This window comes from Ornithorhynchus anatinus, chromosome 1 (genome assembly GCF_004115215.2).
Source record: "Ornithorhynchus anatinus isolate Pmale09 chromosome 1, mOrnAna1.pri.v4, whole genome shotgun sequence".
NCBI classification, from domain to species: Eukaryota; Metazoa; Chordata; class Mammalia; order Monotremata; family Ornithorhynchidae; genus Ornithorhynchus; species Ornithorhynchus anatinus.
The window spans coordinates 99323681-99348202 of NC_041728.1; the positions used below are offsets into that span (position 1 = coordinate 99323681).

Consider the following 24522-nt stretch of genomic DNA (forward strand, 5'->3'; position numbering starts at 1 on the left):
GTCTAGAGGGGGAGACAGACATTAATATACATAAACTATTGATAATGATAATAATAATAATGTTGGTATTTGTTAAGCGCTTACTATGTGCAGAGCACTGTTCTAAGCGCTGGGGGAGATACAGGGGAATCAGGTCGTCCCACGTGAGGCTCACAGTTAATCTCCATTTGACAGATGAGGTCACTGAGGCCCAGAGCAGTGAAGCGACTTGCCCACAGTCACACAGCTGACGAGTGGCAGAGCCGGGAGTCGAACTCATGACCTCTGACTCCGCAGCCCAGGCTCTTTTTCCACTGCTTATAAGATATGCCACGCTGCTTAGGTAGATATGTGCATATGTAAATATATGATGAGGATAGGTATAAGCACATATTTCGCAGGGTGACTGTTGAGTCGCTAACACTTGGGGTGTTGGAAATTAAGTGGAGAAATCTTGCCAGAAGAACAGAAGCCTGGGAAGGCTTTGAGGCTGGGGAAGGTGGATTTATCTGGCGAATTTCTGTCGAGGAGGGCAACGGGTCTGGGAAGCAGAGTGAGCGAGGGGTTGGGGGTGGGCGAGCCTAGATCCGCGTAGTTAAAAGTTAAACCTGAGAAGAGCCAAGAGAGTGAGATGGGGAATAGAGGGTGAAGAGAAGCGATACGCTGGCGCGGAGCCTTGAGGCCAGTGATAAGGAATCTTTTTTGGATGCAGAGGGAGTTGGCTATTAGCCATTGGAGGTCTTGGGGGAGTAGAGAGACTTGTGTTAAGCGGTGTTTCAGAAAGATGATTTGGGCAGCAGCACGGACTGAAGGAGGAGAAACTGGAGGTAGGGAAGCCAGTGAGGAAGCTAAAACTCTAGTCTAACTGGGGTATAACGAGTTTTTGAAAAGTGGTGATGCGTATTTGGGTGGAGAAAAATATACTATGTAGGAGGAATCGGTAGGATTTAGCAGACGATAGATTGGAGTGTAAAAGATGACAGGGAAGTTTGTAATAACACTAACGACAACAATCATGATCATATCTGTGGTATTTGTTAAGAAGTTACTATATGCCAGGCACTGAACTACGCACAGGGGTAGATACAAGATGAGCGGGTTGGACACGGTCCCTGTCCCACATCGGGCTCACGGTCTTAATCCCCATTTTACAGATGAGGTAACTGAGGCACAGAGAAGCTAAATGACTTGCCCAGGGTCACACAGCAGACAGGCGGCAGAGCCGCCATTAGAACCCAGGTTCTCGGATCCCCCAGACGCATGCTCTTTCCACTAGGTCACATTGCTTCTCTACTAGTGACAGGGTGGACGGTGGCATTATTGACAAAGACGAAAATGTTGGGAGGGTCGAGGAGGGAATACGAGGAACCTTGTCTTGAGGCAGCGCTCTGCACACAGCAGACCCTCAGTGTCCTTCACGTAGTATTTAGCCCGGCGCTTAGTACACACACAGTATAGGCTCAATACATCCTGGAGAGGAGGTTAATGACAATGAGGTCCCGACACTCCAGCGCTTAGAACAGTGCTTGGCACATAGTAAGCGCTTAACAAATAGCATCGTTATTATCACTAACACGCCACCAGTCTCCCCTTTTAACCCTCCCCAGCAGTCTGTCCTTTCCCCCCCCAATCTAGGTCCCTACCTGGGGCTCCTCCGATGTCAGGGGGTGATGGGGGGTAGGTTCGGCCTGGGGACAATTTATTCGTCATGAAGACACTGGGATGCTTCCTACTCTCCACGATTTTTCAGGTAGTGCCACACTGGTAGAATTTGGCTTCAAAGCTCTCTACCCCCTTGCTCCCTCCTATCTCACCTCCCTTCTCTCTTTCTACCGCCCACCCCGTACACTCTGCCGCCCACCTCCTCACCGTCCCCCCGTTCACGCCCGTCCCGCCGTCGACCCCCGGGCCACGTCCTCCCGCCGTCCCGGAACGCCCTCCCTCCTCACCTCCGCCAAACTCACTCTCTTCCCCTCTTCAGAGCCCTACTGGGAGCTCACCTCCTCCGGGAGGCCTTCCCAGACTGAGCCCCCCCTTTTCCTCTCTTCTCCTCCTCCCCTCCCCATCGCCTGACTCCCTCCCTCTGCTCTACCCCCCCGTCCCTGCCCCATAGCACTTGTGAATATATGTACCTATTTATGATTCTATTTATTTTATTAATGATGTGTATATATCTAGAATTCTATTTATTTATATTGATGCTACTGATGCCTGTCTACTTGTTTCGTTTTATCTGTCTCCTCCCTTCTAGACTGTGAGCCCGCTGTTGGGTAGGGATTGTCTCTATTTGGTGCCAAATTGTACTTTCCAAGTGCCTAGTACAGAGCTCTGCACACGGTAAGCGCTCAATAAATGCAACTGAATGAATGGTAGAACATCATTTGATCCGGTTGCTTAGCCGTCGGTTAAACTGACGGAGACGGTGATTTCCAGGACTATCATCTCCTCTCACTACCACCTCCGGTCCTAGGAGAATTCTCCCATCACTCAGTCTTTCCGTCGTATTTATCGAGCACTTACTGTATGCAGAGCACTTTACTAAGTGCTTGGGGGAATAATAATAATAATGATATTGATGGCATTTGTTAAGCGCTTACTATGTGCAAAGTGCTGTTCTAAGCACTGAGGGGGGGATACAAGGTGATGAGGTTGTCCCCCGTGGGGCTCACAGTCTTCATCCCCGTTTTACAGATGAGGGAACTGAGGCCCAGAGAAGTGAAGTGACTTGCCCAAAGTCACCCGGCTGACAAGCGGCAGAGGCGGGATTAGAACTCATGACCTCTGACTCCCAAGCCCGGGCTCTTTCCACTGAGCCAGATTCCTCTCCGCCCCGGGAGATTCAAAAAGATCCAGTTTTACTCAATTCTATTAATGCCTCTTTTCCCTCCTCTGGCAGTGCTTTAGGGAAAGTTAATAATAATAATGATAATAATTATGGTATTTGTTAAGCGCTTATTAGGTCCAGGCACTGTTTTAAGCACTGGGGTAGATGCGAGATGATCGAATTGGACACTGTCCCCGTCCCACATAGGGCTCACAGTCTTAAGCCCCATTTTTACAGGTGAGGGAACTGAGGCCCGGAGAAGTGAAGTGACTGGTCCAAGATCACACCGCAGACAAGTGGCGGAGCCGGGATTAGAACCCATTTCCTTCTGACTCCCAGGCCCGTGCTCTATACACTAGTGTGAGAAGCAGCGTGGCTCAGTGAAAAGAACCCGGGCTTGGGAGTCCGAGATCATGGGTTCGACTCCCGGCTCTGCCACTTGTCAGCTGTGTGACTGTGGGCGAGTCACTTCACTTCTCGGTGCCTCAGTTCCCTCATCTGTAAAATGGGGATGAAGACTGTGAGCCCCACGTGGGACAACCTGATTCCCCTATGTCTACCCCAGCGCTTAGAACAGTGCTCGGCACATAGTAAGCGCTTAACAAATACCAACATTATTATTATTAACTTCTCTGGGCCTCAGTCCCCTCATCTGTAAAACGGGAATGAAGTCTGTGATCCCCTAGTGGGACCACCTGATTCCCCTGTATCTCCCCCAGCGCTTAGAACAGTGCTCTGCACATCGTAAGCGCTTAACAAATACCAACATTATTATTATTATTAGTGTGACCTAGCAGAGAGGGCAAGGAACAGGGAATCAGTCGTCAGAGTTTTACACTAGCCTTCTTTGAGACCTTGGGCAAATCCCTGAACCTCTCCGGTCTGCCGCTTTCTCATCTTTAAAATGGACATAAAACCTTTCTCTCCCTGTCTCACAGGAATGTTGAGAGGGTAAAATAATAATAATCATGGTGGTATTTGTTAAGCGCTTACTCTGTGCCAAGCACCGTACTAAGTGCCGGGGTACAAACAAGTTAACCGGATCAGACACAATCTCTGTGCCACATGGAACTCACAGTCAAGGAGGAGGGAAAACAGGTATTTCATCCTCATTTTACAGATGAGGAAACCGAGACTCTCAGAAGTTGAGTAACTTGTCCAAGGTCACACAGCAGGCAAATGGTGGAGGCAGAATTAGAAGCCAGTTTAATGAACTAACCAATCAATAGTATTTATTGAGCACCCTCGGTGTGCAGAGCACCGTACTAAGCGCTCGGGAGAGCACTCCCTCCATCGTATTTGAGTCTTACCGTGTGCAGAACACTGTACTAAGCGATTGGAAAATACGATTCAGTAATAAAGAGAGACAATCCCTGCCCGTGCTGGGCTTACGGTCTGTTTTCCGCGACACTGTACTGGACGCTTGGAGAGGAGTGAGAGACGTGGGGGCTGAAGGCGGGCGGGAGGGGGAGAGACGTCAAGCCCGACAGCTTCCCCGGGTGACGGGGGACCCCCCCCACCCCCTCCCAGGCCCGGTTCCCCACCCCCCGAGCCCTCAAAGAGCACAGTACAACAGATCTAGCGGGCACGTTCCCCACCCACAACAAATTTACAATCCAGAGGGTGAGATAGATATTAATGTGAGTAAATCAGCAATTTATAGTAAATGATTTAAAGATATGTACAGAAGTGCTGTGCGGTTGGGGGGTGAGGCAAATATCAAATGCCCAGAGGACAGGGATCCAAGTGCAGAGACGCCGTAGGAGGGAGAGCGAGCCGGAGAAAAGAGGGCCTCGTCGGACTCCGACGGCTGTGGCCTGCTGCTTCTCAAAATGAGATAAGCGGCTCGAAAGTGCTTTGGGAAAATAAAAGCATCGTATAAATGCAAGGCATAAGGAAAGGGAGTTCTCCTATCGAGTGGGGATTGTGTTCTTGAAGAATTCTGTGTTGGGGACAACTGTGACTCAGTAACCGTTGATTCAGTGAGAACTGACAGGCTGGGGGTAGGTGGTTCGAAGATACTGTCACGACAGACGTTTTTTAATACAAACCCCCGAGTCTGGGAAGCACAGATACATCCCACCTTGACTAATGCCACATGCATAAGCACGACCAATTCTTTCTATCCCAAATCTCCTTGCACCAATTTGCGGATAGCTTCGGACGGAAACAGACGTGTTGTGGAAAGGATATTCCCGATACTTATATTAATGATGGTGGTATTGGTTAAGCGCGTACTATGTGCAAAGCACTGTTCTAAGACGCTGGGGGGATACGGGGTGATCGGGTTGTCCTACGTGACATCACCATTTTACAGATGAGGGAACTGAGGCCCAGAGAAGGGAAGTGACTTGCCCACAGTCACACAGCTGACGGGTGGCGGAGCCCGGAGTCGAACCCATGACCTCTGACTCCGAAGCCCAGGCTCTTGCCACTGAGCCACGTAACCGGACCGCGTGATTAAAAACACGCGTCCTGGCAGAACCGGTTGTATCATTATTATTACGAATATTATTATTCCAAACTTCCACCCCCTTACCTGTCCTGCAAAAAGTCCACAGACCCCAATGATGCAGAGGATGTTGAATACAGCAGAGCCAACGATGGTTCCAACGCCCACGTCTCCCTTGGTGATGAAGACTCCTGAAAAGACAAGGCCCCGGATACAGCAACCGTCACCGTGTATTTGAATTTATTCCAAATCCATCGGCAGGTCTGGTCCCTACACCTCAGGAAGGGCCTGGGTTCTAATCCCGTCTCTGCCACTTGTCTGCTGTGGGATCTGTAATTTCATTTATTGCTATTGATGCCTGTTTATTTCTACTGACTAGAAATCAATAGAATAGAAATTGAATTGAATAGAAATTGAAGTGAATAGAAATCCCCTCCTCTAGACTGTGAGCTCGCTGTGGGCAGGGACTGTCACTCTTTAGAGAAGCAGCATGGCTCAGTGGAAAGAGCACGGGCTTTGGAGTCAGGGCTCATGAGTTCGAATCCCAGCTCTGCCACTTGTCAGCTGTGTGACTGTGGGCGAGTCACTTCACTTCTCCGTGCCTCAGTTCCCTCATCTGTAAAATGGGGATGAAGACTGTGAGCCCCACGTGGGACGACCTGATTCCCCTATGTCTACCCCAGCGCTTAGAACAGTGCTCGGCACATAGTAAGCGCTTAACAAATACCAACATTATCATTATTATTATTATTATTATTATTATTGCTGTAATGTACTTTCCCAAGAGCTTAGTACAGTGCTCTGCACACAGTAGGTGCTTAATAAAGCCCCCTTTTTCCTCAGCCCACTAGGCTTGACTAGGGCAAGTCATGTCACTTCCCTGTGCCTCAGTTACCTCACCTGGAAAATGGGGATTAAGAACAAGAGCTCTATGTGGGACGGGGACTGGGTCCAACTCGATTGTCTCGTCCCTACCCCAGGGGTTAGTACAGTGCCTGGCACATAGTAAGTGCTTAACAGACACTGTTAAAAAAAAAAAGACAGATACTGTTTGAGCTGGGGTAGAGAAGGAGAACCAAACTGATTGGGGGGATGAAGAAGCTTCCTTACGAGGGACGGCCCAGGCTAGGTGGGGTCAGGACCGACAGGTAGAGAACTAGGAAAGGGGTGGACCGGGGTGGAAAGGAGAGAAGCAGCGTGGCTCAGTGGAAAGAGCCCAGGCTTCGGGGTCAGAGGTCATGGGTTCGAATCCCGGCTCTGCCACTCGTCAGACTGTGGGCAAGTCATTTAACTTCTCTGTGCCTCAGTTACCTCATCTGTAAAATGGGGATTCGGACTGTGAGCCTCACCTGGGACAGTCTGATTACCCTGTGCCTACGCCAGCACTTAGAACATAGTAAGCGCTTAACAAATACCAACGTTATTATTATTATTATTATTAAGTCCCGTTCCTCAACAATGGATATTGTTACAAGTGCTGGTGCCCCCATTCTGGACTTTTTTTTTTTCACAGCAGTGAACCCATCTATCTGGCTTGGGGACTCCAAGTTGCTCTTATTTTGTGTAGAGCACTGTACTAAGCACTTGGGAGAGTAAGAACCAGAGGACCTCTACCCATATGGCAGTGCCGGGTGTTTGCGTGTGTGCCAAGGAGTGGCCTTGGCCCTGAGGAGGAACCAGCCGGCATTCCATATCATATTTATTGCGCGCTTACTGTGTGCAAAGCACTGTACTAAGAGCTTGGGAGAGTACTCTACAACAATAAACAGAGACATTCCCGGCCCACAGCAAACTTACAGTCTAGAGGGGAAGACGGCCATTAATATCAATCAATAAATGACAGAGTTGTACATAAGTGCTGTGGGTTTGGGAGGGGGTGATGAATAAAGGGAGCAAGTCAGGGCGACGCAGTAGGGAGCGGGAGAGAGGAAATAATGCTGGTATTTTTTAAGCGCTTACTATGTGCAGAGTACCGTTCTAAGCGCTGAGGTAGATACAGGGTAATCAGGTTGTCCCACGTGAGGTTCACAGTCTTAATCCCCATTTTACAGACGAGGTCACTGAGGCCCAGAGAAGTGAAGTGACTCGCCCACAGTCACACAGCTGACAGGCGGCAGGGCTGGGATTCGAACTCATGACGGACTTAGGGAAGGCCTCTTGGAGAAGATGTGCCTTCAATAAGGCTTTGAAGAGGGGAAAGCTATTGTGGGTTGGATTTGAGGAGGGAGGGCGTTCCAGAACAGAGGCAGGATGTGGACGAGAGGTCAGCGGGGGGATGGACGGGATCGAGAGAAGTGTGCGGGCTGGGTTGTAGTAGGAGGGTAGGGAGGGGAGGTAGGAGGGGGCAAGGCGATCGAGTGCTTTAAAGTGGCCAGTAGCCACGCCGTTGGTTCCCACGGCGAGCTGCGATGGCTCCGGGTGGGACGTGGGGGGTCTGGGTGGGGAGGAGGGGGGTGAAGAAGGAAAAGCCAACCCGGGCTTCGACTGGCCCCGCTCCTTCAGTTAGGGATTACGTCCTCTCTGCTCTCATCAGAAGAAAGGGTGAACAGTCAATCAATCAACCAATCAGTATATTTACCCAACACCTACTTTTAGACCGTGAGCCCGTTGTTGGGCAGGGATTGTCTCTGTTGCTGAATTGTACACTCCAAGTGCTTAGTACAGTGCTCCGCACACAGTAAGCGCTCAATAAATACGATTGAATGAATAATAATAATAATAATAATTGTGGTATTTGTTAAGCGCTTACTATGTGCCAAGCACTGTTCTAAGCTCTAAGCTTAAGGCGTGGGGCTCACAGTCTTAATGCCCATTTCACAGATGAGGTAGCTGAGGCCCAGAGAAGCAAAGTGACTGGCCCAAGGTCACACAGCCGACGAGTGGTGGAGGCAGGATTAGAACCTATGACCTTCTGACTCCCAGGCCCGTGCTCTATCCACTCTGCCATTTTGCTACTCACGCTGCGTCTACTTCGTGCAGAGCACTGCACTAAGCACTTGGGAGAGTACAAAAGAGCCAGAGCAACTCTACCCACATGGTTTTCCAATACATCCTCCCCCCTTGCCTCCAGCCCATCCCTTGCCCGTGCCTGAACTTTCCGAAAGACCAAGACACTCAGCTCCACTCCCCGGCCCCCCAAGAGTCAATCTTTACTTTCACCTCGGGTGTGGACGGTTCGAACCAGAAATTGTGGTTCCCCCCCAAAGCCCACCCCACCAGCCCCCGTTGGAAGTGTCCATTCCAAGCGCTTAGTACAGTGCTCTGCTCATAGTAAGCGCTCAACAAATACGATTGAATGAATGAACTTGAGGGCAGCAGGGAAAAATCAACAAAAAGCGGACACCGCCGTCGCACACGGCAACGAGTCAGCACTTGGAATTTGTTGGAGCAGGACGCCGTGAGGGACAAAAATGTTAGCAGGTTTAGACAGATTCACGGACAGAAGGTCGACAGCGGCTGACTAGAGGGAAGTTAGGCAGGGTTTGGGAAAGAGTCATGACAACCACCCAGACAATTTGGGAAAATTGAGGGAGGGGATGTGCCCATTTGGCTTGAGGATTTTAAGACTGTGGAGGTCTGTGTCTCCTTCTACCGAACCCCCTCGGGTGTGCTCTTCTCGGAGCAGATAATGTTGGTATTTGTCAAGCGCTTACTATGTGCAGAGCACTGTTCTAAGCGCTGGGGTAGACACAGGGGAATCAGATTGTCCCACGTGAGGCTCACAGTCTTCATCCCCGTTTTACAGATGAGGGAACTGAGGCTCAGAGAAGTGAAGCGACTCGCCCACAGTCACACAGCTGACAAGGGGCAGAGCCGGGATTCGGACCCATGACCCCGGACTCCCAAGCCCGGGCTCTTTCCACTGAGCCACGCTGATGCCCAGTGAATGCTGACGAACAAAACGCTAAAGAATGGACGTGGCGCGCTGGTTAATACTTAACTCAAAGGGGTGGCCCACGTTGTGTAAGACAGGAATAAGAATTGCAAGCGAATAAAGTAACCCGGTCCCGTGGTTCTATTTAAACAGGATGGGATTCGAAAGGGACAAGCTCAAGATAGTCCACTTAGGGTTGGAAGGAGATGTCCATCCCCCTCGATTCTATTTATCGCTATTGTTCTCGTCTGTCCGTCTCCCCCGATTAGACTGTAAGCCCGTCAAAGGGCAGGGACTGCCTCTGATACCGATTTGTCCATTCCAAGCGCTTAGTACAGTGCTCTGCACACAGTAAGTGCTCAATAAATACTATTGAATGAACACCACCAACGGAGCCCTGGGGAAAAAGCTGGACAGGCAGAAGGACGGGAGAAAAAGAGCTGGGGTCCGAGTGGACCACAAGCTGAATAGGAGTTTGCGGCTCTGGGCTGTTATGATGATAACGTTGGTATCTGTTAAGCGCTTACTATGTGCCGAGCACTGTTCTAAGCCCTGGGGGAGATACAGGGTCATCGGGTCGTCCCACGTGAGGCTCACAGTTAATCCCCATTTCACAGATGAGGTAACTGAGGCACAGAGAAGTGAAGTGACTTGCCCACAGTCACACAGCTGCAAAATCCAGCCGACACGCTACTCGGTTGGATCGGCTGGAGTCTGGTGTGAGAGTGGGGCAGCAATCCTTTTCCTCAACCCTGCCTTGCTTAGATCCTTATTTGGGTCCAATGTTGCCTTCTGCACATTAAATGGACGAGAAGGGAGTGAACAGGACCCGGAAAAAGAAGACAAAACGACGGTTGAGATGGAACTGGGTCTTGTGTGGAAAGGTTAAAGAAACTGGGGGATGTTCTGCCTGGAGAAGAGAAGGCCGAATGGGGACCCAATCCCTGCCTGCTGGTTTGTAATAATAATGTTGGTATTTGTTAAGCGCTTACTATGTGCAGAGCACTGTTCTAAGCGCTGGGGTAGATACAGGGGAATCAGGTCGTCCCACGTGAGGCTCGCAGGTAATCCCCATTTGACAGATGAGGTCACTGAGGCACAGAGAAGTGAAGTGGCCTGCCCACAGTCACACAGCTGACAAGTGGCAGAGTCGGGAGTCGAACCCATGACCTCTGACTCCCAAGCCCGGGCTCTTTCCACTGAGCCGCGCTGCTTCCCCTGAGCCAGTCTGGAGAGGGAACTGTCCACTCAGCCAGTCAACCGCACTTACTGAGCGCTTACTGTGTGCAGAGCACACTATATAATAATAATCATATGGCATTTGCTGAGTGCTTATCACTGTTCTAAGCGCTGGGGTGGATACAGGGTAAACAGGTTGTCCCATGTGGGGCTCAGTCTTAATCCCCATTTTACTGATGAGGTAACTGAGGCACGGAGAACGGATGTGACTCGCCCGAGGTCGCACAGCAGACAAGTGGAGGAGCCGGGATTAGAGCCCACGTCCTCTGACTCCCAAGCCCCCGTTTTTCTCCTGTACTAATTCATTCATTCAATTCATTCAATCGTATTTATCGAGCGCTTACTGTGTGCAAAGCACTGTACTAAGCGCTTGGAAAGTACAATTCGGCAACAAAAAGGAACAATCCCTGTTCCCAAACGGGCTCACAGTCTAGAGAGGGGGAGACAGACATCGAAACAAGTACAGGGAATCAATAGCATCACCGTAAATAAATAGAATTGGAGAGCTATGCACACATCAAAACAGGCAAGTACTAAGCGCTTGGGAGAGTACAAAATAAAAATAAGCCGCTGCGTTCCCTGCCCACAGCGAGGTTACAACCCGGTGATGTCCAAGACGACTAAGGTTGTGGAAAGAGCACGGGCTTTGGAGTCAGGGCTCATGAGTTCGAATCCCAGCTCTGCCACTTGTCGGCTGTGTGACTGTGGGCAAGTCACTTAACTTCTCTGTGCCTCAGTTCCCTCATCTGTAAAATGGGGGTTAAGACTGTGAGCCCCACGTGGGACAACCTGATTCCCCTATGTCTACCCCAGTGCTTAGAACAGTGCTCGGCACATAGTAAGCGCTTAACAAATACCAACATTATTATTATTATTATTAAAGGGGGAAAGGAGACCGCGGTTGAACCCAAGGAAGAACTTGCCATCTTCCGGGATGAAGGACATTGGAACGGGTGGATGAGGATGCAGAGCTTAAGGATGTTCTCGGATGCTGAGAGGGCCCCATCATCATCAATAATGATAATAAAAATCATTGTAGTATTCATTAAGCGCTTACTATGTGCCAAGCACTGTTCTAAGCTCTGGGTTATTATTATTATTACGATTATGGTATTTGTTAAGCGCTCACTATGTGCCGAGCACCGTTCTAAGCCCTGGGGTAGACACCGGGGAATCAGGTTGTCCCACGTGGGGCTCACGGTCTTCATCCCCATTTTACAGATGAGGTAAATGAGGCACCGAGTAAACAACCGAGGGTTATTTACTATTCAAGGCGAAATGGACAGAGCACCGGCCTGGGAGTCGGGAGGTCACGGGTTCTAATCCTTCCTCCGCCACTTATCTGCTGTGTGACCCCGGGCAAGTCACTTCTCCGGACCTCAGTTACCTCACCTGTACAGTGGGGATTGAGACCGCGAGCCCCACGTGGGACAGGGGCCGTGTCCAACTCGATTTGCCCGTCTCCACCTCAGCGCTTAGTACAGTGCCAGTCACGTAGTAAGCCCTTAACAAATACCATTATTATTTTTATTGTTGCCATTATCACCCCCAACCTACCCAACCAGGTGAGTCTGCGCTTCGTTCAGGGACTGTCGGAGAGCTCGTAGGTATGGGCCGGGCTTGTTAAACCGACACTCTGAGAAGCAGCATGGTTTAGCAGATAGCGAGTGGGCCTGGGAAGGGCCTGGGTTCTAATCCCGGCTCCCCCACTCACCTTCTGTGTGAACTTGGGGAAGTCACTTCTCTGGGTCTCGGCCACCTCATCTGTGAAATGGGGATTCGGGCCGTGAGCCCCATGTGGGACACAGTCCGACTCGACTCTCTTGTATCTACCTCAGCGCTTAGTACGGTGCCCTTAACAAATATCGTCAAAAAAAAGAGAAACGGACCCAGGAAAGATCCGGACGCTGGATCCCTCAGCGTCTGTCTCTCTCCGCCCGATCACGGGGTCCCGGCAGGCCCTCTCTTTTCCCGGTTTTCCTCTCAGGGGAAGACACTTACCGATGACGGACGTGAACAGCTCAGGAGCAGAGCTTCCGGCTGCCATGAACGTGGCTCCCGCCACGTCTTCGCTCAGATGTAATCGCTGCAAGAGAACAAACGGAGATCCAAGTTAGACCAACCCCCTCAAGCGGGGGGCCACGGTCCGGAGCTCGGCCTCCTAATCGCCACGTCGTTCGTCCACACCCTGACAGAAAGGGACGCCTCGAGGAAGGGAAGCCCGGGAAAATGGATATCGGTTGATTGGCTGCTTTGAAAGATGTTTTACCTCTTTAACCTACGCGAGACAGGGGACGATGAAGTGATCAACAGTCCCACGCTAGGCCCCATTATTCCCTTATTTTTTAACGGCATCTGTTAAGCGCTTTCTATGGGTCAATCACTGTTTTAAGCACTGGGGTGGACCCGGGTTAATGAGGGCAGACACGGTCCACGCCCCACGTGGGGCTCACAGTCGAAGTAGGAGGAAGAACGGGGACCGGATCCCTGTTCTGCCGGCGAGGAAACCGAGGCACAGAGACGTTAAGGGACTCGTCCAAGGTCACACAGCGGTCGAGGGGAGGAGGCGGGATTAGAACCCAGGTCCTCTGGCTCCCAGGCCTGTGCTCTTTCCACCGGGCTATGCTACTTCGCCAGCAGTCAATAATATATAGCGCTTCCATGATTTTCTCCAACTGTTTTTGCTAAAAGAAGCCACCAGATTCATTTCTAGTTTATTCTTTGCCCGATAACAAAGAAACCAGAAAAGTAGAATTTCTCCCCTCTGCCATGGAGAGGCAGTGTGGTCTAGCGGACCAAATACTGAACGTTCTTCCAGTTCCAAAGTTAATGGTGATAATGATAATAGTATTAGTGATAATAATAACGATAATAATAATATTAATGGTACCCGTTAAGCGCTTCCTATATGCCAAGCACTGTTCTAAGTACCAGGATGGCTACGAGTTAATCAGGTTGGCCATAATCCCTGTCCCACCACGTGTCCTCATTTTAGAGATGATGTCACCGAGCCCCAGAGACGTTGAGATGTTGAGAAGCAGCGTGGCTCAGTGGAAGGAGCCCGGGCTTGGGAGTCGGAGGGCATGGGTTCGAATCCCGGCTCTGCCACTGGTCAGCTGTGTGACTGTGGGCAAGTCACTGCACTTCTCTGTGCCTCAGTTACCTCATCTGTAAAATGGGGATGAAGACTGTCAGCCTCACGAGGGACAACCTAATCACCCTGTATCTACCCCAGCGCTTAGAACAGTGTTCTGCACATAGTAAGCGCTTAACAAACACCAACATTATCATTATTAAGTGACTTGCCCAAGGTCACAGAGGAGACATGTCACGGAGCCGGGATTTGAAAGTTCCGCCATGACTCCTGTATGGACGTAGACCCTTCCTGCAATAGCAAGCCGGGAGTCGGAAGGTCCCGGGTTCTAATCCCACTCTGTCACTTGCCTGTTGTGTGACCTTGGGCAAGTCACTTCACCTCTCTGGACCTCAGTTCCCTCATCTGTAAAATGGGGATTGAGACCGCGAGATTGGGACAGAGACTGTCCAACTCGATTTGCTTGTATCCACTCCAGCGCTTAGTACAGTGTCCGGCACACAGTAAATGCTTAACAGATACCCCAATTATTATTATTATTGTTTGCCAACTGTGGTGCCTGTCACTATTTTTGCGTCTGCCTCTTGGACTGCCTGGTCGCCTGATGCCTCTCCTCAGAGTGACGATCAATCAGTGGCATTTATTGTGGGCTTACTGCGTGCCGAGTTTTACAGGAAAAGGTTGTGCGATAACAAGACAGTTGATAGACATAGAAGGAGGATGAAAAGCTCCTCTCCCGACTGCTGTAGCTCAAAACAAACCCTAGGAAATGCTTCTTTCCCTGCTATGACAGGGTGAAGGGAAGGTACAGGGAATATGTTCCCACAGGAATCTGAAAAAACTGGAAACACCGAGGGGCTTGGCAGACCAATGGATGATGGTCCATACTGGATCCCTGGAGGGAAAGTCAGAGATGCAGAGAAGAGGGTTGGGGGTCATCAATCAATCAATCAATCAATCGCATTTATTGAGTGCTTTCTATTTCCAGAATGCTCTACTAAGTGTTTGGGAGAATACAACAGAATCAGCAGACGTGTTCCCTGCCTACAATGAGTTTACGGTCTATAAGAGGAGACAGACATTAAATCAGTCAATCAATCATTTATCGAGCGCATATTGTGTTCGGCTCACTGTAGTAACAATAATGTTGGTATTCGCTAAGCGGTTACTACGTGCAGAGCACCGTTCTAAGCGCTGGGGTAGATACAGGGGAATCAGGTTGTCCCACGTGAGGCTCCCAGTCTTCATCCCCATTTTCCAGATGAGGGAACTGAGGCCCAGAGAAGTGACTTGCCCACAGTCACACAGCTGCCAGGTGGCAGAGCAGGGATTTGAACCCATGACCTCTGACTCCCAAGTCCGTGTTCTTTCCACCGAGCTACGCTGCTTCTCTAGACTGTGGCTGCTTGGGGATCCAGCTGACATCTATTCTTAATCATTCGATGGATGGTATTTACTGAGCGCTTCCTGTAGGCAGACCAGTGCCCTAACTGCTTGGGAAAGAACCAACTAGTAGTAATAATAGTAATTCTGGTATTTGTTTAGCACTTACTGTGTTCCAGGCACTGTACTAAGCGCTCAGGTGGATACGAGCGCATCGGGTCGGGCCCAATCTATGTCCCACACGGGACTCACTGTCTTAATCCCCATTTTACAAGGGAGCCAACTGCGATCCGGTGCCATCGTCTCTGCCCACAAAGGAGCTTACCAGCTCCTCACGCTAATCTCCTCACCGTCCCCTCTCTTCCCGGTAGTCACATGGATTGAGAAGCAGCGGGCTGCTGAGCCTCCAGGAGTACCAGGATTTCTTTCTCCCATTTGACTGTAGTTTAAACTCATCTTGGGTGGTAGATCTGGGGCTTCTGGGATCACGTTCATAAGGGCCAGCAGCTGGAGGGGAAGATGGGGGTGGAGGGATAGGGAAGAGAGGGGAGGACCACGGCCTGCTTATCAGATTTTACCTCCCGAAAAGGGGAACCTGTCAGAGGCGAATCCAATTCCGGGCAACAGGCTGAGATAATATTAATAATAATAGTAGTTGTTGAGTCCTTACTAAGTGCCAAGCACTATTCTAAGCGCTGGGGTAGATGCAAGGTAATCAGGCTGCCCCACGTGGGGCTCACCGTTCTTAATCTCCGTTTTACAGATGACATCACTGAGGCACAGAGAAGTTTAGTGACTCGCTCCAGGTCACGCAGCAGACAAGTGGCAGAGCTGGGATTAGAACCCACGTCCTCTGACTCCCAAGCTCAGGCTCTTGCCACTAGGCCAAGCTTAAGCGCTTATCTGATTGGAGCGACGTGGCAGTGGGAAAGGAGCTGGGCCCTGGTGCTCCAGAATCAGTCAATCAATCAATCCATTTGTTGAGCATTTATTGGGTCCACAGCACTGTACTGTGTGCTTGGAAAAGTACAATACAACAGAGGTGGTAGACCACAGGAGTCTAAATAAATTAAATAAAATTTAATTTTATTAAAATAAAATCAGAGAGCGGGGGAATAGTAGTGGAAAAGGATATAATAATGTTGGTATTTGTTAAGCGCTTACTATGTGCCGAGCACTGTTCTAAGCGCTGGGGGAGATACAGGGTCATCAGGTTGTCCCGTGTGAGGATATGTACTTCAGTGCTGTGGGGCTGGGGTAGGAATCAACGTACTTAAGGAGTTAATAGACTAATACATAGATAATACAGAGGGGAGGGCGGATAGGGGAAATGAAAGTTTCGTCGAGGAAGGCCTCTTGGAAGAAACGTGAGTTTAGTAGGGTTTTGAAGGTGGGAAAAATGTGTCTACCAACTCTGTTCTACTGTACTCTCCTAAGAGTTGGTGCTCTGCACACAGTAAACACTCAATAAATCCGACGGATTGATTGTCAGATACGAAGGAGGAGGGAGTTCCAGGCCAGAGCGAGGACCTGAGCACAGGCATAGGTGGCCGGATAGATGAGATGGAGGTACGGAGAGTTGGCGTTAGAAGAGTGAAGCGCACGGGCTGGGCTGTAGCAGGACAGTGGAGAGTTGAGGTAGGTGAGGGAGAGCGTCGGCTGCAATTTTTTCCAGCGGCAGGGGAGCTGACCCTCTCTGTCCATGCCGCTGTCGTTGCTGTGGCCTCCTCCTCCTCATTCACCCTTCCTTACCTCCACCACCCCTCTCGGTTTCCTCTCTCTTCCTGGCCTCTTCTTCCTTCCCCGATTTCATCCTTAGGAAGGTTCAATAGGCAGAAACCGTGCCCTGTGGCCTCCCCTCACCTCACCGTGCCCTTTCTGCCCTTGTCTGCCCATCCTCCCTCCCCATCCTGCTCTGTTCCTGCCCCTAATATGCCTTCAGGCCAAGCATACGGCAGTTATTGGTCCCCGAGGGAAATCTTGAAAAGAGAAAGCCGAGAAATACGGCTCCGGGATAGGGCGAACCTTCCGGCTGGATGAGGGTCCCCTCTCCATCACCACACTCCCACTGGCTTGTCTGAAGAAATAACTGAGGCGGGAAGCTTGCCCTTTGCTTCCTGGAACCTGTAAACGTGGTCCTGTGTACATGTTCATTCAGCCAGCCCCACTCCAGCTGCCGGGGAGTTCAGCAATCCGGAGAGGCAGCCCAGGGAGCAAATGGTCTCATTTCATTCATCCATTCATTCATCCATGCATTCGATCGTATTTATTGAGCACCTACTGTGTGCAGAGTACTGTACTGAGCCCTTAGGAGAGTACAGTAGAACAATAAACAAACACATTCCCTGCCCACATCAAGCTTACAGTCTAGAGGGGGAGACAGACATTAATTTAAATAAATAATAATAATAATAATGTTGGTATTTGTTAAGCGCTTACCATGTGCAGAGCACTGTTCTAAGCGCTGGGGTAGATACAGGTTGTCCCACGTGAGGCTCACGGTTAATCCCCATTTTACAGATGAGGGAACTGAGGCACAGAGAAGTGAAGTGACTTGCCCACAGTCACACAGCTGCCAAGTGGCAGACCCCGGGAGTCGAACCCATGACCTCTGACTCCTAAGCCCGGACTCTTTCCACTGAGCCACGCTGCTTCTCCAAATGACAGCTACGTAGATAAGTGCTGTGGGGCTGGGAAGGGGGGACGAATAAAGGGAGCAAATTAGGGTGACACAGAAGGGAGTGGGAGAAGAGAAAAGGGGGATGTAGGGAAGGCCTCTAGACTGGAAGCGTGTGGTGGGCAGGGAACAAGTTTACCAACTCTCATTCATTCATTCAATTGTATTTATTGAGTGCTTACTATAGTGTACTCTCCCGAGCGCTTAGTGCAATGCTCCGCCCACAGTAAGCTCTCAATAAATACGATTGATTGATTGATCCCACTTGTTTCGCACGGCCACTGTGCCTGCAGAAACGCTGGGCCTTCCCAGCTCACACTCTGACTCCCCACCCAGGCCTTCCCAGACTAAGCCCCATTTTCCTCAGCTCCCTCTCCCTTCCACGTCACCTCGACTTGCTCCCTTTGCCCTTTCCTCCTCTCCCCCCGCCCCACAGCACATATATATATCTATAATTCTATTTATATTGTTGCCTGCTTACTTTTTTTATATCTGTCTCCCCCTCTAGACCGTAAGCCCGTTGTCGGGTAGGGATTGTCTCTATCTGTGGCCGAATTGTACTTTCCAAGCACTTAGTACAGTAGTCTGCACTCAGTAAGTGCTCAGTAAATACGATTGAATAGTAAGCGCTCCATAAATACAATTGAATGAATGAATGAATGAATCCTGAGACGAGACTTGCTCCTCTGGGAACCAGTGTTGAGAAACTGAAGACAAACCCTTCAGATTCAGAGACGAAGAGTGGAGAGAGCGATCCCAATTCTCAGCTGGGCCCCAGATTTCTTTTCTGAAGTGAGAACGTCACTCTTTCGGACTCGGCTTCAAAGTGTGGCAGGGAGATGAAAGGAAGATGAAAGAGGGATCCAGAAATGGTGACTATTTTTTGATTAAAGTGATTTCACTTGGCTCTCACTGGGCTCGATCTCCCTCTAGTTAGGATGACTTTTAATATAAACTCTTCTCCAAACCCGATCCTTTCAACCTTTTTCTCTTTCTGGACTTTGAGAATTAGACGCTCGCATTAAAACCAGAGCGAGAAAGAGAGAAAGGTGTTGATGTATGGGACCACGTGACCCTGCATGAGATACAGACAGGGATGGGGGTGAGAAAGACAGAGTGAAGCGAGATGTATTATCGGAGAAAAAAGAAGAGGGCCAAAGGTTAATGAGGAGGAAAAATCAGCAGTTGGTAAGAAATTCCATCACCTACATGGCCCACCCTAATGAGCCCAGCTGTCTCCTCAGCCTTGAGGGAGGAAGCTCTCCAGGGAGAAGCGGGGGGAAAAAGCAGGTTAGACTATAAATCTAGAAAAGCATCCTTAGAGAAGCAGTGTTACCTAATAATAATAATAATAATAATAATAATGTTGGTATTTGTTAAGCGCTTACTATGTGCCGAGCACTGTTCTAAGCGCTGGGGTAGACATAGGGGAATCAGGTTGTCCCACGTGGGGCTCACAGTCTTAATCCCCATTTTACAGATGAGGGAACTGAGGCACCGAGAAGTTAAGTGACTTGCCCACAGTCACACAGCCGACAAGTGGCAGAGCTGGGATTCGAACTCATGAGCCCTGACTCCAAAGCCCGTGCTCTTTCCACTGAGCCACGCTGCTTGCACGGGCTTGGGAGTCAGAAGGACCTGTCTACTAATTCCGCCTCTGCCACTTGTCTGCTGTGTGACCTCGGGAAAGTCACTAACTTCTCTGCGCCTCAGTTCCCTCATCTGCAAAATGGGGAATAATAATAATGTTGGCATTTGTTAAGCGCTTACTATGTGCAGGGCACCGTTCTAAGCGCTGGGGGAGATACAGGGGAATCAGGTCGTCCCACGTGAGGCTCACAGTTAATCCCCATTTTACAGATGAGGTAACTGAGGCACAGAGAAGTTAAGTGACTTGCCCACAGTCACACAGCTGACAAGTGGCAGGCCCCGGGAGTCGAACCCATGACCTCTGACTCCGAAGCCCAGGCTCTTTCCACTGAGCCACGCTGAATAAGACTGTGAGCCCCACGCGGGACAGGGATCGTGTCCAATCTGACAACCCCAGCACTTAGTTTAGCGTCTCGTACGTAATAAGTGTTTAACAAATACTATTAAAAAAATAACTAGACTTAGGAATCAATCAACCAATCAGTGATATTTATTGAGCACCTCTAGTGTGTAGAGCACTGTACCAAATGCTCGGGAGGGGCCGATACAATAGAGTTGGTAGATGTGATCCTTGCCCTCGAGGAGTTTACAAGGAAAGTAAGGAATCAGCCCATCAGAGAAGAACCTTTTGGTTAGCAGGGGTCGTTCCTTTCGTACTCCAAGCTCCCGGACGTTGGCTGGGTGTTGGCCGGAGCAGGAAGCTCCCCTGGACTGACCCTGGCTGCCATGTGGAGAAGGCGGAGGCCAAAGCCACTCCACTGAATTCACCAGCTCCAAATCAACTTTCTGTAAGAGCACGGGCCTGGGAATGAAAAGACCTGAGTTCTAATCCCTTCTCCGCCACTTGCCTGCCGCGGGACCTCGGGAGAATCGCTTCAGTTCTCCGTGACTCCGTAACCTCATCGGTAAAATGGGGATTAAATCCCTCTCCCTCCTACTTAGACTGGGAGCCCCAAGCGGGACTGGGTCGAACCTGATTACCTCGTATCTACCCTAGTTCTTAGAACAGTGCTTGACACAGAGTAAGCGCTTCAGAAATACCATAATTAGTAAGAGAAGCAGCGTGGCTCAGTGGATAAAGCCTGGGCTTAGGAGTCAGAGGTCATGGGTTCTAATCCCGGCTCTGCCACCTGTCAGCTGTGTGACATTGGGCACGTCACTTCACTTCTCGGTGCCTCCGTGACCTCATCTGTAAAATGGGGATGAAGACCGTGACCCTCACGTGGGACAACCTGATTACCCTGTATCTACCCCAGCGCTTAGGCACGTAGTAAGCGCTTAACAAATACCAACGTTATTATAATTATTAAGGGGAGAAACCGTAGAGGAAACACTCACCTCGCAAATCTTCTCCAAGGAAGGCACGAAGAAGTCGTCGCATACAATGGCCAGAGCGTAGAACATGTACATGGCCTGGAAAGCAAAAGAAAACAACTGGCATTAGAGAAAAAAGGAGGAGGAGGAGGAATAGGGGGAGGAGGAGAGGGAGCGGAATGTGAATACAGCCTACAGATCTGAGGGAGCTCCTGAGCTCTAGAATGGAGCTCCGAGCGGAAACTGCTGTTGGTCTTCAGGTACAAAGAGACTACCCAACCCCCAACCCCCAACTCTCCAGACGGAAGTGAGCTGATGCACGGCTCCCTCTGGCAATGTGGATGGCAGAACCACTGAAGTAGCATGAGGGATCCTCACGTGAATGATTGTCCTATATGAGACGTGTCCTCGGTGTCACAGAAAGTCAAAATTAGAAGATCCAGGACCACAAAACTATCGGCCCCTCCCTCCTCTACGTGTTGTGCCTTTTGGTTACCTCCATAAGGTATTTAGGGGAGAAAACGTACATGTAATTAACCATAATTGAACCTTTCCTGCCTTCCCTTAGTTATTAAAGGAGAGAGGTTTGGATAAGCATAGAGTTCCAGTTGCCCCTCTCCTCAAGAGATATAATGGGGAGAAGGTCAAATGAGAAAACAGGTGTGAAAGACACCTGATCGGGCTTTATGGAAAGAGCCATTTTCATTCCTCTCCTGCAACAAACACACACACTCTCTCTGCAGTTTGTATATACTCCTTGAAAGTAGAGATCGCATCTTTTACTCTTCTTGTACTCCCTCAAATGCTTAGTTCAGTGCTCAGTGCCCAGAAAAGTGCTTAGTAAACACTACTGCATGAATGAGTGGATTGTAATAATACACAAACACCTAGAGCATGTGATTTTAGTCAATGAATAAAACACCGATCTTTCAAATTTCCTGTGGATTGTATTCAAAATGGCAACAGGTCAATGGGTTGGGTAAATGAAAGTCTCTCTGAGGTTGGGGGCTCCCTAGGGGCAAAGCTTCCATCCCCAAAGTGGGCCGGCTTGTTTCTCTCTATCTCTTAGTTATCAGCGTGGCTTAGAGGAAAAAATAGTATCTGTTAAGCGCTTACTATGTATCAAACACTGTCCTAAGCGCTGGGATAGATATAAGCTAATCAGATGGGACACAGTCCCTGCCCCACATGGGGCTCACAGTCCTAAGTCCCATTTTACAGATGAGGTATTTAGGGAAGAGAAGTGTAGTGAGTTGCCCAAGGTCACACAGCAGACAAGTGGAGGAGCTGAGACTAGAACCCAGCTCCTTCTGTCTCCCAGTGCTGTATGCACGAGGCAACTCTGAGAGTTCGGGCCTTGGCGTCAGATGACCTGGGTTCTAATCCCACTGGCCAATTGCTTGCTTTGCGACCCTGGGCAAGTCACTTAACTTCTCTATGCCTCAGTTTCTTCAATTGTAAAATGGTGATTCAAAATTCTTCTCTCTCATCCTTACACTGTGAACCCCCTGAGGGACAGGGACTGTGGCTGACCTAATTAACCCGTACCCATCCCGGCGCTTAGAACAGGGTTTGACACAGAGTAAGCACTTAACAAATACCATCAAAAAAATCAACAAAGGACAACCCCTTCGCTAGGGTAAGTGTGTCTGGACGCAAAGAGAATTTTCCAAAAAACATTTTGGCCACGTGCCTTGCAGAGTGTATGTGTGTGTTTGTTCATATGTGTGTATTTGTTCTTCCCCTTGATTCTATTTATTGCCATTGTTCTTGTCCGTCCGTCTCCCCCGATTAGACCGTGAGCCCGTCAAAGGGCAGGGACTGTCTCTATCTGTTACCGATTTGTCCATTCCAAGCGCTTAGTACAGTGCTCTGCCCATAGTAAGCGCTCAATAAATGCTATTGAATGAATGAATGTATTTGTGATTGAAGGGAGGAGATGATAATAATGTTGGTATTTGTTAAGTGCCTACTATGTGCCGAGCACTGTTCTAAGCGTTGGGGTGGATACAGGGTAATCAGGTCGTCCCACGTGAGGCTCACAGTTAATCCCCATTTTACAGATGAGGTCACTGAGGCACCGAGAAGTGAAGCGACTTGCCCACAGTCACACAGCTGGCAAGTGGCAGAGCCGGGATTCGAACTCATGACCTCTGACTCCCAAGCCCGTGCTCTTTCCACTGAGCCACGCCGCTTCTCTGTTATAAAGTCATGGGTGACACATTACATTTCTCAAAAGAATCTATAGTTTTGGCTACTTAAGGATAGAAATGATTCTTCTTCTTCTTAATAACCTCGAGCAGAAAGTGTTGATCTATCCAAGTGTCTGCACCTACATCTTTTTCTCTGTCCTTCAGGATTGAAGATGACGCTACTAAAAATAAGTGACTGACACTCCCTTCCGCATTGTGTGCAATCAAGATTGCCCCCAGCTAGTCTTTTGTGTCTGTTACCCACCATGCCTGCAGCTGTTTAGATTTCTCCCTCGAGTCCTTGCTCCTACAAAGTCGACCCTCCCCTTCTCCTCCCCTCCCCATTCCCCCTTCTCCCGCCCTCTGCTCTTCCCCCCTTCCCTTCTCCTCAGCACTGTGCATATTTGTATATATTATTTATTACTCTATTTATTTTGTTAATGATGTGTATATATCTACGATTCTATTTATCTTGATATCTAGGCCAGACTACTTGTTTTGTTTTGTTCTGTTTTGCTTGGCTGTCTGTGCCCCTCATTTAGATTGCGAGCCCGTTACTGGGCAGGGACCGTCTCTATCTGTTGCCGACTTGTTCATTCCAAGCGCTTAGTACAGTGCTCTGCACACAGTAAGCGCTCAATAAATATGATTGAATGAATGAATGAATGAATGAGTGACCCATATCTAATTGCTAACTGCCAGACTGACCTGCCCTCAGCTGCTGTTTAATTGCCTACTTCTCTGCCCCGATGGTTGAGATTTTGCCCCTTTTTTAAAAGAAAAAAATGGTATCTCTAAAACACTCACTATGCCCCAGACACTATACTGAGCGCTAGGACTGATATGAGATAATAGGGCTGGACACAGTTCCTGTCCCACATAGGACTCTCAGTCTTAATCCCTATTTTACAGATGAGGTAACAGAGGCCCGTAGAGAAGTGAAGTGACTTGCCCAAGGCCACCCAGCAGAAAAGGGGAGGAGACGGGAATAGAACCCAGGTCCTCTGATTCCCACGGTCTTTCCACTGGGCCGCGCGGCTTCATTTCGTCTTGGAAATGTCTCTCCTCTCCACCCGGCTTATGATTCTCCCATTTCAGCTCACCGTCTAGCAGCTGTTTGGGCATCTTGTGGTCAGCTGCTGTCCTCAACTATCCCACCCCGCAGAAGTGTGACGCCCCCCCCCAGCATGGTCTCACAGCTTATGATCTGACTGCATTCACTGTCTGTGACTCCACTGCATTTGGATTTGAACCCTTCACCCGGATTTGCCCCCTTTATTCACCCCTCCCCCGGCCCCACAGCACTTACGTCCATATCTGTGATTTATTTATTCACACTGATGCCTGTCTCCCTCTCTAAACTGTCAGCTCTTTGTGGGCAGGGAAGGTGTCTACTGAAGCAGCGTTGCTCAGTGGAAAGAGCCTGGCTTTGGAGTCGGAGGTCATGGGTTCGACTCCCGGCTCTGCCACTTGGCAGCTGTGTGACTGGGGGCCACTCACTTCACTTCTCTGTGCCTCAGTCACCTCGTCTGTAAAATGGGGATTAACTGTGAGCCTCACGTGGGATGACCTGATTACCCTGTATCTCCCCCAGTGCTAAGAGCAGTGCTCTGCACATAGTAGGCGCTTAACAAATACCAATATTATTATTATTATTATACTTTACTCTCCCAAGCGCTGCATACAGTGCTCTGCACATGTCTACTGACTCTGTTATACTTTACTCTCCCAAGCGCTGCGTACAGTGCTCTGCACACTGTGAGCACTCAGTAGCGTTGATTGATTCGTCGACTGTATCCAGTCACTTGATGCTCAGTATTACCTGTGTGCAGTGTTGTGGAACT

General features: G+C 49.6%; 1 protein-coding gene across 1 annotated transcript in view; it reads right to left on the reverse strand.

The window, feature by feature from the left end:
- Nucleotides 1-24522, reverse strand: part of SLC24A3 (solute carrier family 24 member 3) — a gene marked incomplete at its 5' end in the record, with an annotated part of 409035 nt that overhangs the window by 75538 nt on the left and 308975 nt on the right. The window contains 3 exons of the mRNA XM_029062489.1: nucleotides 5343-5446; nucleotides 12370-12454; nucleotides 20511-20585. Coding sequence (XP_028918322.1) covers nucleotides 5343-5446; nucleotides 12370-12454; nucleotides 20511-20585 — 264 coding nt within the window. The remainder of the gene's footprint in view (nucleotides 1-5342; nucleotides 5447-12369; nucleotides 12455-20510; nucleotides 20586-24522) is intronic.